The sequence below is a fragment of the Ostrinia nubilalis genome, chromosome 13, assembly GCF_963855985.1.
Source record: "Ostrinia nubilalis chromosome 13, ilOstNubi1.1, whole genome shotgun sequence".
Classification (NCBI taxonomy): domain Eukaryota; kingdom Metazoa; phylum Arthropoda; class Insecta; order Lepidoptera; family Crambidae; genus Ostrinia; species Ostrinia nubilalis.
Window position 1 is genome coordinate 8,846,788 of NC_087100.1, and position 15,891 is coordinate 8,862,678.

General features: G+C 39.8%; 1 protein-coding gene across 1 annotated transcript; it reads left to right on the forward strand.

The window, feature by feature from the left end:
- Window positions 1-1,727: 1,727 nt before the first annotated feature.
- LOC135077304 (dipeptidase 1-like) lies at window positions 1,728-15,484 on the forward strand. The gene is made up of 2 exons (XM_063971836.1): window positions 1,728-1,982; window positions 14,141-15,484. The coding sequence occupies exons 1-2, from the start codon at window positions 1,728-1,730 to the stop codon at window positions 15,482-15,484; spliced, it is 1,599 nt and encodes a 532-aa protein (XP_063827906.1).
- The last annotated feature ends 407 nt before the right edge of the window (window positions 15,485-15,891 follow it).

The following is a 15,891-nucleotide window of genomic DNA, read 5'->3' on the forward strand; positions in this document are numbered from 1 at the left end:
TTAAAATAGATAAAATTACTTAGCTTAAGCCATAGGACATATTTTCTTATACCTACGTACCTACTTGAATTCTAAAAGAAATTATTAAAAAACTAGTCCACAATTTAAAGATAATGCTAATAAATAAACAACTTTTACGTAATTAGTTTTAGAAAATTGAAATTTGTCATGTTTTAATAAAAAAATAAGTACCTAAGTTAAAATTACTATTAACATATTTAAGATAATAATAAGTGACCTGTATGAAAACAAAATGCCTGATATGTGTTACCATAGGGGTCCTTAAAAATTTGGGATTGATAGTGAAAACGGGCATAGGCCTATTTATATGTTTGTTTATATTAGGGGTCATTTGCAACGCTCGCGCTATTTAGGTTGGCCAGTTTGAATTACACCCATTACAGAGCTACATTGTTTTGCGCAGTCCAGTAATTAATATGCAAATAGTGCACTGCGTCGCCCTCGGAGGCTACACTCGGATGCGAGAGACATTCGCCGCGTGTTAGTTCATGGCGCAGTTCTCGCAACTTTTGCATATTTCGAGGAAATGCGCATATATTACCGAAACTTTTTTACACATTACTTGTTGTAACTCTGGGTGCTTGTTTAAAAGACAAACATATTATTATACCATCTAGAGGAGATTTTAAATATTCGTTATCCTAATAAACTAAACAATGAAATTGCTTAACTTATTAGGAACTGGTTATAAAGATAACGGAAAAACTAAATAAGTAAACTTTGCCGTTTACAGTTGCAAGAGAAAATAAATAAATCGAAAGAAACCCCAAGTAATAATACTAAACTTTCATAAAGATTTTCATAAAGTATTGTTCTTAATATTGATAATATTATTAAAATAATAAAACGGAGAATTTACCGTCTCTTGAAAAAAGAAACAGAATTTTGAAGAGTTTACATAATGTGCGTACTTTATCATAACTTTGGAGGAACTTATGGTACCTAACGTTAGAATGAGAGAAGTTCAAAGCTCAAGAGATCCATATTTTGACAAAGGGACCCGGCAATGTACTCGTTCCAACTAAGGTTCCAACAAACTAGTCACCATTGACTCGGGACAAAACTATTTGATTTATTGCTTCCGGAATGTTTTTACGAAACGTATCCACCTAAATCTAATTCCCTATTATTATGCTCGTGGTAAGAGTTGTTGTTATTAATGATGTTCCCTGCGCCGAGAACACAAAGGATTTTCTTCGTAATCTCGAATCCAATTTCCGACTAATGTACCTATGTCGAAGAGTTAATTGATGGCTGACGATTGTGCATCTGAAAGATGTTGTCCGGCGCGGCGGGAGAGGAGGCGAGCGCGGCCGGTGCGGGCGTCGCGGGGCGCGGCTGTCACGTGGAGCTCGGGGCGCCGGCGCGGCCGGGCCGCCCGGGCCTCGCGCTCAGCCGGGCTCAGCGCGCGGCATTCCCCTGCCGGCTGCCGGCCGCGACGATGCGCGCCACCACGCGAGAGCCCGCGCGCGCCGCGGGTCGCCGCTCACCGGCCGTAGCGTCCCGGGCCAGCTGCCAGTGCGAGGGCTGCGTCGGCGGCGCCGAGCCGCGCTAACGGCCGCTTTGTATGGTGGAGCGAGCCGGGCGGGGGACGGGGCGGCAGGTGGCGTCGCGCAGGTGCGGCCCGCGCCCGGCCCGGGGCCGCATTCGCAGCGCGCGGAGGCGCGGGCTCGCCGCGGCGCGCGGCCGCCCGCCTCGACGCGCTCATGGAGCCGCCGTGGGAGGTGGAACTGGAACTGCGGCGGCACATCGAGTCCTGCGCCTGCACGTGCGACCACATGGGCTACGGGAACTACATGGACTACCAGGTGCCGCCGGCGGCACACGCCTGCCTGTGCCGCGCGATCACCTCGCCGCACGCCCACGTACGTGTGTTGAATGCCTGCCCGCTAGCCGCTGCTCCGAGCCCCGGCCCGCATGATCCCCGGCGGTCCGCTAGGGACCGCTTCCACGTTGATTTTGTTTGTAGAGTTCACACCACACATGTCACCCGCACTCGCATCGTTAATGTTTGTAAATGTGTTGTTCAGTTGGATAGTCGCTGTTTCAATGTTCAAGTGAATACTTACTCGTACTAATGTAATTTTTACTTTCATACAATCATCTGTAAATAAGTTTCTGTATGTTGTCAATACACAATTTAATTTGATTCTTATATTTAATTACTTACGTATTCATATTTACTTAAGTTCATAATCCTCAATCATTGTCCTTAGCCACTAAATCATACCTAACAGCAGCTTCTAGTGTTTGTTACCTGCAAAGATACCTAGGTACCTACAATTCGTAGCAACAACCACTCAATAATTTTATCATTAGTACCGTGTAGTGCCTAGTTTTAAAAAGCTAGATGTTTAGTATTATCACACTCTTACATTCTAGTTAATATGAGTAACGTGGTCCTAATTGAGTCCTCCTGTAGGTCGAAGGTAGAGTTCAATACTTTTTTGTAACGAAGTAAAATAAAACCATACAGTAGCATTAATATTAAAAATTTTAAAAGAATTATTATTTTGAATTAATAAATTAAAGATGACAATGATGGTCTTAGGTTAATTCATTATGATACTTTAATAATAAAAGTAAAGCTAGGGACAGATCGTTTAATATAAGAATCGGTTGGCACTAATACAGATAGGTATTTGGAGCTAGATTCATCATAGTATCAGAACCCTTTTGTGTGGCCCTAAAAATAATTATTATTTTCATTAGTTAACAATTATTTAATTTTGTAAACTCCTAGTGAGTTAGGACATTCTTTTACGTTTATTCAGTTCACGCCAACTTAAAATTAACAACACGTAAATATTTAAAATTAACTTTGAATAAATTATTTAAAAGATATTTATTTTGAAATAAAACAAATAAAAAGCCACCAATACGTATTTGTTTATTATTCATCAAACCACTTTAATCGACCTCTTCCAATGCTGGCCAGCTAATCTGAATCTGGACCGTGGCTACGAGCACGACATAGCCGCTATGCTTTGCAGCGCAGCGCTGCTTGCATTCATTATTTTGTTAAATTATCTTGAAGGGCCAAGTTTGTCTGTTGTCTTTTTGATCTGTATAATAATATGTAGGCGAACTAAATAAATTATCAATTTTTCTTAGACGTGGGAGTCGCATTGTCGCCCAAGATAAAACTGAAATAGGGATTGGGTTTTCAGTATCTCTACATTACCTACTCTAGAATTTATTTTTGGAAGGTTTTTAGACACCGGTTTGACGCTAGAATTGGAAGTCGCGGGTAGGTATACAAAGAAGCTTTAAAGCTACCCAAATATCGCAAGAAGTCTTATAATTAACGTATGATAATTTCCTTTCCTACTTCGAATGCTGTGCAAAGAAGTAGGTACTTAGGTACCCAAATATTAAGGAGCACAAGCAATTTGGGCATACTAATATGAAAAGTTTGAAACTGTCTAACTCGTTAAACTGTGTGTAAGTACACACATTCATATGCATAAAATATGTATCCGTTGAAAGTAAAGATCTGTTTAGAAGCGACTACGAGCGTAATTTTATTTTTATATCTTTAGGCCAGACCTTGCTATCAGTAGACCCACGCAATGGGTTTCGGAACCTACTTAACATCTTTATTATTTTGGGAGTCTATATACCTATTCCATAGAAATATTTGAGCTGTTATAAAATTTTTATATTGTGATCACACTTGGTTATGAGCTAGCTAATTTATTCAAATTCGCCATCGTAAAAAGCATTTGAAGTAGAATGATATAATTGTAAAACTATAAATAAATAAAATCTTTGCATTAGAAAATAAGAAATCAAGCGGTTTACAGAATAAGTACAACAAAAGGTATTCATGACGTTATAAATCGTCCCGATCCTCGCAGCGATGAAAGTCCTCTAGCAAGAACTGTCTCCGGTTACACACTTGATTTCACTCCGAGGCGTTTGCTTCGCCGAGTTCATTCATCCCTAACGCTTGTGTACATGTTATCATGTGCTTTATATTTACTTTTTCGCTACTTTTTGGAACACAATCAATGTTTGCTCTAATGAATGAAGAAAACTGATTAGAAGAACGGGAAGTAGTTATTTAATTAAGATTCCAGGGTTTCCTAGAGACTCCGAGTTAGTTTTGAGAGAGTTGACTAAAATAGAGATAAGTAGGTGCCTACTTAGTTATTATAATAAATACGAGTATTACTGGATAGATCTTTAATTCAAGTTGTACAAAATACAAATAATCGTTACTTTTTAACTCGAGCAGTCATAAAAATCGTTTTACACGCTGGTGTGCTCATTTTGAGGACGAATACTAGAATTAAACACTTTCTTTCAAGGCGATAGTAGTAAATTTTATAGTCTAGTAAGGCTTTGACATCATTCCTTTTAGATTTCCCCAATCCACACTGTAAAGTACGAGCGTAAAAATTATATTGTCCTCAATCTCAACAATAAAGGTCCGTCGTCCTTGGACATAAATCTTGAGAGGGTGTTTTGTTAAAGTAGAATGTTAATATATTGTCATAGAATAGGTAGGTACTTAGGTAACATAATGGTAACTTATTACTTACATTGATATGCTTTCTCTACCACTAGAAAATAATATGTTGTGTAAATGATTTTATTGATTTTATAATTTCTTTTTCACGCTTAGCTTGTGCTTTTAATGTTGTTGTTATTGTTTTTATCTGAACAATTTAGGGGCTTGTCGCTATAGGAGAAGTATTTCGTACCTACCTATATTCGTATTTATCATAACATTATTGCAGACAACACTATTTTGACTCAGACATATTTCTACGTAATGATAAACCAGATAGATATAAAACTCGTCTTTGAATAAACAAAGATTCAATCTGCATTGTTAACAACAATGAAAGTCAATGGCCGCTGTGAATATCCCAGCAACTACTGTGAAAACTCACCCTTACACACTATCGTTTCGTTTACTCTCTAGTCCAAGAGCTTTCTCCGCCCTTGAGTGAATGTACCTACTTAATTATTTCTTAGCACTCGTCCATACAATGTATCCGTCTAGACTTGGATTTCTTTGTGTTCATAGAAACAACAATTTAACAAGCTCTGACTGCTTGTCTCTTCTGTCTGCTTCCGTGTAACGCAGTTTTATAGAGACACCTTGTTTTATTTGTTTTAGTGTGCCTACGCGCGGGCATCAACTAGGTAGCAGTCATTACAATTTTATCTTAGTGTGATTTTATCTCGAGCTATTAGGTAGAAAAATTCCTAACCTAAAGAAAACCTGAGAATGAGATATTATTGGGTACAATTTATGATTAAAGATTAAAGACATATTTAGTACCTCTAAAGTGATAATAGTCACTACTACGAAATATTACTGCGAGCCTACCCAATACATTTTGAGTCTGACAAACTGAGCTGTAAATGGAAAGTTCTATTTTAGCGTTGGTGCAATAATAAGGTCAAACTATAGTTAAGTAAATCAATTTTGTGTAGATCCGTATTAATGCAGTTCGGGATAACTAATATTAATCTAAGTAGTATTATGTTATCAGCGATAAATGTTACAGTTTGATAGTAAAATTCTGTGGTAGTAGGCACAGTGTGGTAGTATACCCTAGGTATATCATAATATTAATAAGTACGGTTGTTGTTGTTATTACTAGAATACTTATTTTGTTATTTATGACATGTTTGCTCCTATGAAAGGTAAAAGGATTGAGACACAATCTTCTAATCTTATCATATAGAATGATTTCTGAGTGATATACTGTAAGTAGTTACCTAAGTTTGTGCCATTTCTATTCTTCGAGGTAAAAGTTTTTGTTTGATGTAGGTGCCTAAGTAAACACTATATTTCCAATGAATTACGGTGGTGAAAGTTCTTAAACTTGGTACTTACTACCTATTCGTGCAGGTACCGAAAGGAAGGAAAACATCAGATATCTCTTCCTTAATCATGGCGGGTAAACGGTTCTCCTCGCTCGCTTCTTTTAACAAATATTTTCCTGGAACCATTTTATGAGTTCCTTTCGGCATAGGCACTTAATGGTAGGTATTACGAGAGCCCTGACGTCCAAAATATGGGGTGGTTCACGTTTGTTTGTATGTTACAAGATCAAAGTGGTGGTATGCTTCCTTAACACTGATTTGGTGTAGACTGACTATGCAATAACACAGTAGCAAACGGTCTATTTGAGATATTGATCGGCGCTATCTTTGTAAAGCATTAGAGCAGCGGTTGCTTATGAGGGCGGCATGGCTCATCTAATTTTAAGGGATGACCTAGTTGAAAAATTCGGTCATCCAAAAAAGAATCCACTAAAAAACGTGACAATGCATGCAGAGGGTGAGCACCTAATGTTGTTGAAAGCCTCATCGTACCCACATGCTTACCTGGAAAATATGGCCCACATTAGTTGCCAAAGTTTGTTTCAACACTTTGACAGGTAGGTAAAATTTATGAGAACAGCAAAAAAAAGCAGGACACTTTAATACTTACAAAACAGACGAAGGAAAAATACTTTTAATTAACAGAGAACTCAAATGAGTATTGGTAGCGGTCAAAGGCAACAAAAAGTATAAAATTGCAGTGCCTAACTTACTATAGGACCATATTTCACCATATAACCCAATACTCAAATAAGGTCTCCTGAGAAATCCTTTTACGTCATGAAATTTGCATGGAAACAGCTAAGGGGACATTTGTATAGAAAAGAAAGGCTCTTACAAATCAGGACCACACCGAAACCCATAAAATATGGATACGAGTAGAACCAAAGGTCCTCTTTTATTATTTCGTTTGTTTGTTCAACTAGGTCTATCACGTCACTTACTAAGCTGTATACGGTGTCTCGTTTGGTATGTTTACTTTTACAGTAAATAAGATCACTATACTCTATAATTAGTTAAACTGTTGTTGTATGGACTCTTTATAGCCACCTAAATGAGTGTGCTTAATCAACTTGAAAATAAATATTATTATTAAGCTCAGTGTGAGCATAATACGAAAATTGCACATAATTAACGCAATTACGCGGTTAACCGCGCACCCTAGAATGCCGCATCTCGGTCATCATCAACACATTATTAACACTTTTTGAATATCAAAATATATCACAAAGTTATTGCTACATAGCTGAGTACCTGTAGCTTACAAAGATTACTGAGATATGAGTAAAGATGAGTTGCACATCCATGTATTTATAAATACGTATGGTGGGTTGTCTTGTCATACATACAGTACGTTATTTTTGGAACATTGCCTAACTCGTTAAGTGCATATGACCTCGATTACAGGAATTTCTTTTAAAAAGTTATGAATTATTTATAGTCGCCATATTATTTTGAACTTTGCTAAAATAATCTAATAAGAATAATTACATACCTAATGTTAATGTTTAACACAAGATTTGAAGAGTTAAGGCTTTACTTAACGAAAACTTACCTGAACGCGTTATTACTCACAACTAATTTATAAACTACATATACATATTAAGATTAAGTAATGAATACATTATTACAATTTTTTACTGTAGTGATTTTAATGACAAAGTGCAGTCACAGTACAAATTACTAGTGATACTTAACTGCAAACCGTAAACCTTATTCCTATTGGTATGTATTTTAACCCAACAAGATAATGCGGCTACAGAGATTTTCAATAATGATGTAGTGATTTTCAATGCCAGTATGAAACAAAAACACAACCGGTTTCAATTTCCTGCAAAAATAAAAACGTAAATATCCGATCCAGTTCCATTAACATCTCGTGATTCTTAACCCTTAACTGGTATCGTAAATTGGACATACGTAACTGGTATCGTGGGGGCCGCGCGGCCCCCATACTATGTTTGCTTCTAGCAAGCATGTTTTACCTTATATACTTGAATAAATGCTCATAAATGATATATATCAGGCTTTTTCTATGTAATCATTTAGTTTTTATTGTATTAAATCTTCTTACATTATTACTTCAAGACATTACATAAATAGTAACAACTTTTTACGTAATATTTTTTTAACGTTACAAATATCTATGAAACCTACGTTTAGAAAGTTACAACCAAAAATACTATTATTTTAATTAATCCATAATAATGTGAACTTAATAATAAATAACGTTTTGATGTAATGTATAATAAAAATAATAAGCATTTTATAAAAATAAAAACACAAATATTATGTTGACAAACATTACCAGGTACTGGTGGATTTTCAGACCACTTGTATTTATTTTTTCATAGCAGCTGGATTGACTAGGTCCTACAACATCTTCATTTTCACTCTCTGAAGAAAAAACTAGAAAATCAGAATCAATATCCTCATTATCGACCGAATATTTGGGTCTTCACAATGACCTATAATTTTATTATCACTATATCCTTCTTCTGGCATGCTACTAATCACTAATTTCGAATCAAAAACTTTGTTCTAGGTATCTTCTATTGTTTTATCACTAAAAAGCCATCAATACTGCAAAAAAACAAAAAACAAATAAAAATTGCCATGAAAAAAAAACTAACGTAACTGGTATTGTGGGGGCCGCGCGGACCCCAACACGTGCATATCTTCGTCCTGGTGAATGATGCATTGCTGAAACGCCTGCACCAGACGCGAGTAGCGCCGAAATGAGAATACCAAAAATTTTGGCTGCCCACGATGCGTAGCTTCTTAGAAATCAAAGAAAACGTCATGCGTGGGGGCCGCGCGGCCCCCACGATACCAGTTAAGGGTTAATATTTATCGGAGCGTGGTCCATGGAGCATCGAGGTCCGCGCTCTATAAAGCGCTACGGGAGGCTGGGTAGTGGGAAGGTAACAAAGGGGCGCGAATTTCACGCAACATTATGCCGGCCGGGGCAGCGCGGCGCGTCGGCCGCACGCCACACTGCTGCACGGTCACGGGGATCGCAAAAACTGCAATATCATTTCGTGATGAAATAGCACTTAATGTCGTGAAATGTGGCAGCAATTTAAACTTTTTTTAAAACCCAACTTCTACAAAGTTATAACGGCACTTGCGAAGTTTTTTTTAGAAAAATATTCTTATTTTCTTGCGCAGACGGGTTATTAAACTCGCATCTTCGTTGTTTTATAACTACGTGTTAATTTTAATCGTTTGAGAGCTTCGTGCAGCTCAAAGCACCTCATTACCGTTGGCTCGACACGATTAATTTTGTAATAGTGTCAGCTTTCATGCATGTCTTCGTAGGATATTAATTTATTAACAACTCACTAAACAATAATTTTAACTCACTAAAACTCACTTATAAAGCAAAATACCAACACATGACTAATTTTCATTTCGTAGCAGACATTGTTTGTATTGACTGCAGTACCGAACTGACCATTCTAGACACGTACCGTTTTTGGGAGACAGGTCATAGAACTCCAAGGGTAAGCAGGGCACCTGGCAACATCATCCGTGCCGGGGCCGGCGCCTGGCTGCAATCGATGCAGCTACGCGGCCGGGCGGTGCTCCCAGCTGCCGCCCGTGCCGTGGTCGGACGCGGCCACCACTTCAACTCCGTCCCAGTGGTCATAACTTACTTACGTTTTATGCGAACCCAATGCACTTTGCTGGGCTGGGAATATGGGGATAGCTGGCTAGAGTAAGATATGTTTCTTGAGTACCTTAAAGATGGTCTGTTATTTAGTAAAAATAGATAAGAAATTGAATACAGAATTTTATTCAGAAAAATTCATGACATTTTGAAAATGGATTCGGAGAATAAGCTGATAGGTCTCCGCTATTAATAAAATAAATGACTAAAGTAAAAGACAATACTATAAAATATACTTGCTCAAATGGGAAAACAGGTTTATTAGCACAATACGAACTGTTTGAAACGCTAACGAGCTGGGACTCGACGCGATAAACTTAATACCCAAATCGAGTCTTGTTAGCTATTAACTACTGCTAAATGCTATTAATTGCACCCGGGAGCAATTTGCATCCCTGTCGCCTGCACACTTGATAGAGCATATTACTGCGAGTATGCGGTAGACTATAGATGAATATAGACTACCTCCATATACCCAAGAATTCGTACTGTTCGTACAATCAGCTATAAGTGGGGCCGCGTCGTAGGTAGGTTCTAGATAGAGACGTGGACAGCATCAGTGATTGATAATGAGGCTTTTATTATAAGCTCTCTACATCTCAAATCATACTCTCAAAGAAATATTATCTCGTAACTCGTAATTTATCGTATATCACACTTTACTCTTTTATTATGTAAGCTCAGAATAAAATACGCTACTTAGTTAATACAATAAAATAATTTTTACTTAAGAGTATCATGAAATAAATTATACTTGGTACTTAATTATGTTGCGGGGGCAAAAGGAAGAACTACTTACTTATTTACGTTGAGGTATTCAGAATAAAATGGTTACGATTTACTATGGTAGAGCTCCATCATAACAACGTTATTTACGATGATTAACTAACTTTCTTATATTTATGGCCATATTTTGTGTGTCGTTAATGTATGTTAGCATGACTCTAATCTTGTGTGAGTGAGAGTGCCAAGTCGTCCTTTGATATAGCGGGTGGTATGTTTTCTAAACCTTTCGGCGAGGAATTTGCTTTGTGTTTTGAACCAGGGAGCAAAGGCACAGGCGTGTTAAATGTTCATTCCACTCTATCGGGCGAACGAAATTGACCGAGCCAACAGCACAAAGCGCGGTGGGCCTACCTTAATAACCGGAACTGCTTAGGTCGCCATTTTGCCTTCATCCCAGCTCCAGCACAAGCTTTAATGTATGCGCACAGATACATGCATACAAAAGAGGGCTTGCTTGAGCAAATAACAATAGGAAGAGATACAATAGATATTTTCCATTCTTTATTCTCTCACCAAGCCTTTCGTATGAAAATATGACCGTTTTGTTCGAGCATTAAATTCTTCGTTGGATCTTGTTTTCATTCCTCCGTGGGGCCATAAAAACGGGTCCATATTCGGTTGCATAAAAAATATTGTCATAATTTAAGAGTGCATAAAGTTTTTTGGCATACTCATCATTTCGCATAACGTTCATACAGAATAAATCATAAGGCATATTTTTTTTTGCCATAACCACTTTTATTATAATAATATTTTAGTATATATTTTTTCTGTATTCTTGTTTTTTTAATAACGATTTCTAGGCATAACATTTATTGGCATCTAAACCAATGCCATAAATATTATCATTCATAATATACAAAATACCATAATTTTAACAAATATGAAATACTATAAAAGTGTTATAAGTTAACAAATATAAATAGACAAGCAAGCATGCAAACAAGCATGCAAGCAAGCAGCAAGCATGCAAGCAAGCTGCAAGGAAGCATGTAAGCATGCATGCAAGCAAGGATGCAAACAAGCAAGCCTGCAAGCAAGCAGCAAGCAAGCAGCCAGCAAGCAGCAAGCAAGCAGCAAGCAAGCATGCAAGCAAGCAGCAAGCATGCAATCAAGCAGCAAGCACGCAAGCATGCAAGCAAGCAGCAAGCAAGCATGCAAGCAAGCAAGCAAGCAAGCATGCAAGCAAGCATTAGTTTTGCCTTATCTCCGGCGCTGCGGGAAGTGCGGTCCTTCCGCTCTGGCGTAACATATACCCGGCATGCCATGCTCGCAGCTCGCACGGCTGCCGGATATATGTTACAGCGAGCGAGGACCGCACTCCCTCCGCGCCTCCGGCTTTTAAATTACACTCTAGTATAGGGCAGACTAGTACCACGTGGAAGAGACCACGGCCAGTCGGGATCAACATAATTTCAGACCAGGCAAGCTTAATGTTGTAAAAGAAATGTGGACTGTATAATATGTGCGTTATAATAGATAAGAGGGATTCGAGATCAAACAGAATGTATTTTCACGAGCTTAAGTTTTCTAAGAAACAGGTCAAAAATTAAGAACAAAAATGACAATGATACAGAGAATTTAGTTTTTGCAAATCTATAGGCCGAAAGAGTATAAAGGTGGAAGGAGGATCATTCGCAACATCACAAATACATAATTATTTACTCTTCAATGTTGGTTGCTCTTACAGACAATATTTATGACTTTAAATGTTATAAATAATTAAATTATGTTTATAGTATTTTATTAAAAACAATCTTTATGTATATAAAAATTATGTTCTTTACATTTATGATTATTTAAATTATGGTATTGAAAATTAGAGAAAGTTATTATTATGCCTAAGAAACCATTATGCATTTAGAAAACTATGCATATCAAAGTTTATGCGAAAAAACTTTATGCAAATACTGTTATACCAAACTAAATTATGATGAAAAATGTTATGCGTCTAAGAGGGCACCCCATAAAAACACTTTTATTTAGTCTCACTTCAAATGCTCAAAATAATTAAACATCTTAATTACCGTTTCTATTCTCATGGTTTATTTTTTGCACGGTACCTTATCTATTTATTTCTATATGAAAATGTGTTCTTTGTCTTTTCTCATCGCATAAGTATCTTCATATAATTTATTTATCTGAAGCGGAGGCAAAGTAGAGTCCATTACCTACAGATAATATCATTTGATTATTATTCTCGATTAATTTAATTACTTTTTACTGTTTCGCATTTTGCATATTACCGTAAATGTAATTAAGCAGAATAGGTATTTTTATTAATCAACCAGATTCGTCCATTTTGAGGAATCCAACCAAATCAGAAGTTTCGTAGCGAGAGCCGCACGTGCCTCCGCTCTCATGTCACGGACGAACATATTTCGTATACTTGTGTATGTCGAGACCCGGGAACCGAGCCCGGCAGTCCCTGCAAAATTATTATGTTGCTCTCAATTAAGTAGAACCAACGAGCACTTTTTCCCGTAAGGACTGCGAATTACTTTAGGTTTACTTACCTATTTGATAACTATCATAAATACTTAAATGGATGGATAATCTCGTGTAGGTACCTATTGTTTAACAAACACTTTTTTGTACCTAAACTAAAATCAAACTGTAAGTTATATGCCCTTTGACTGTCGCAACAAACGACTGCAATATGAACAGTGTAATATCACTCAGGGCTGTCACCAACAAGTGAAATCCCAGCGACTACAGGCCTTCGCGCCATTTCTCTGTAAATGGGTCAGAGGCTATTCAGCTCACCCCTACCCCTCCCCTGTCTGCAGCCCATTCTCCGCGTGTGCTCCTTGCATAATTGAACACGCGCAAATTATTGTCACGCCTGACATCTGCAACTCCTCAAGTCACCTCATTCGCGGTCCCGCGTGTCCTGAATAGTTATTAGCTAAGCTCCGAGCACACGAGAACTACCCTTTAGGCACCTTCAAGCACCCCTTAAGTGGTGTCGGTTATTAGCTTGTTTATGGTTTTATTATGTGTTTACAGCGATGTTGGCCGACCTTAATTGTAAGCTAATTTAATTATTAAGTTAATTATTCGTGAACCTGTTGTTGATTACACAGAACTGATTAAATCTCTACTTAAGTTAATTCTATAAAAATCTTTTTGATCCTTAATTAATTACGCAAGTCGAAAACTTATAGCTAATCGTGTGGAATAATGGCATTGAGGATTATGCGATTAGGATATATACCTATAGATCCGTAGCTAGGGAACCTAAGATTTTGAACTAGATATTATCTATGTTAATATTTGTATATGTTACCTCTTGCTTTCTGTGTTAGGCTTAAGATAAATTATTGAAGACGTCACTTAGTACAATATGCGAGTCATTTAAATCCATTGTTATTTGAGCGCCTCGCATGGGTGAGATTATATACTTATTTAATCAGGAAACATGGTGCGGGATGAAGGCACACGCACGAGCATAACGAGTTACTGTATATTTATTAGGTTCGCATGTAACTAAATTGCTTACGCACCTTTGTTTATTTGCATGTTTTAGATGACTTACTAGGCATAATGTGATGTTTTATGTTGCATAACCCAAGCATAAAATCTCACAAGTTATAGCTTAGCCTACAGCATTCCCAGTAGGTATTAATCTTGTTGATTATATTACGACATATTTAGCTGAAAAAATTGTGTAAACTTATATACGACTTTTGAACTGAGACGATGCTAATAAAATTACCATCAGATTTAACAAAATAATGGAACTGCCTCATCAAGTCAACTATTACTCGTATGACGGTTCTTAAAACTTTAACGTGTGCGTTATTTTTGCAGGCCGCGGTACCGGAAGGCATGACGTTCCCGGGCCCCCTGCCGGACGTGGCCGAGCGGTGCGGGCGCTGGGCGCCGGACTCTCTCTCGGCGTCGGCGTCGGGCAGCTCTGACGAGAAGCCGACGCCGCGCCGCCCACGCTGGCGCATCGCGCTCGCGGCGCTCGTCGTGCTGGCCGCGCTCGGCGCCGCGCTCGCGCTGCCCCTGGCCCTCGGCGGCGGCGGCCGCGCCACCCCAGAGCAGCGGCTCACCACCATACGCCGCATGCTACGCGACTCGCCACTCGTCGATGGACACAACGACTTGGCGTGGAACGTCAGAAAATTTCTACATAATAAGATTAGCGAATTCAATCTGAGCGCCGGCCTCGAAGGACTTGAGCCTTGGGCGAGGTCGCGCTGGTCGCATACGGATATCCCGCGGCTGAGGCTCGGTCAGGTCGGTGCTCAGTTTTGGTCAGCGTATGTTCCGTGCGGCGCGAGAGACAGGGACGCCGTGCAGTTGGCTCTCGAACAGATGGACGTTATAAAACGTATAGTGGAAATGAATGCAGCCCATTTAGCGTTGGTCACAGACGCCGCCGAGCTGCTGGACGCTCATCGCGACGGTCGTATAGCTTCCCTCATAGGCGTGGAGGGTGGTCATGCGCTGGGCGATTCTTTAGCAGTGTTACGCGCTTTTTATCAACTAGGAGCGCGCTATCTCACCGTCACCCACACATGTGACAATCGGTGGGCTCGAGCAGCTGGCACTGCTGGTGGTTTAACAGAATTCGGTCGCGCCGTCGTACGGGAGATGAATCGTCTGGGCATGATAGTAGACCTTTCGCATGCAGGGGAGGAAACGGCGCGAGACGCAATAGAAACTTCACAAGCGCCGGTGGTCTTCTCTCATTCTGGAGCGGCGGCACTCTGCAATTCAACTCGAAACGTTCCAGATGAGCTGCTGCGTCTGATCGCCGCTAACGGGGGCGTTGTAATGATAAATTTTTACGCAAAGTTAGTGACGTGCGGTGAGCGAGCAACAGTGGAGGACGTGGTCGCACACATAAATCACGTGCGGAGAGTGGCCGGCGTAGAGCATGTGGGGCTGGGCGCGGGCTACGACGGCATCGACGCGCCGCCCGAGGGGCTGGAGGACGTGTCGCGCTACCCGCACCTGCTGGCGGAGCTGCTGCGCGACCCGGACTGGAGCGAGGAGGACGTGCGCAAGCTGGCCGGCATGAACGTGGTGCGCGTGCTGCAGCACGTGGAGCGCGTGCGCGACCAGTGGCGGCGCGCCGCCGTGCTGCCCGGCGAGGAGTCGGCCGGCGCGCGCCGCGGCGACTGCGTGTACGGGCCCGCGTGACGCAGGCTGAGCGCCGCGCGGTACCGCGGCCAACCTCGTACTGCTCAATATTGACACTTGTTGATCGTAGTTTATACATGTATATTAGTGTCCAAATGTGATTTAGTGATTAAAGTAATCTCTACCTGACCTCGATGCACAAATTGTTTAGCTAAGGAGCCGCGCGCGCTGGGCGCTTCGTCTCGCCGTCGCGGCGTCGGCCCGCGGCCTGCCCGCTGAACTCTTCTCCATCCATGCACACGACTTCGTTGACGAAAGCCCAATGCGATCCGCGATTTATATGATGTGAGCCATTGATGATATAAAAAAAGGAATAATGTGTTTATAGAAAAATAAATATTCTTTATTTATAATACCTATGGCTTTTATTTATTTTATGGAATAGAAAAAGGTTCCTTGTTGGTTTT

Excerpts from the sequence above, each read along its gene's own strand:
- LOC135077304 (XM_063971836.1), top strand. The coding sequence starts at position 1,728 with ATGGAGCCGCCGTGGGAGGTGGAACTGGAACTGCGGCGGCACATCGAG. Across the intron at positions 1,983-14,140 it reads ACCGCTTCCACGTTGATTTT|GCCGCGGTACCGGAAGGCAT; the intron begins GTTTGTAGAGTT and ends TTATTTTTGCAG.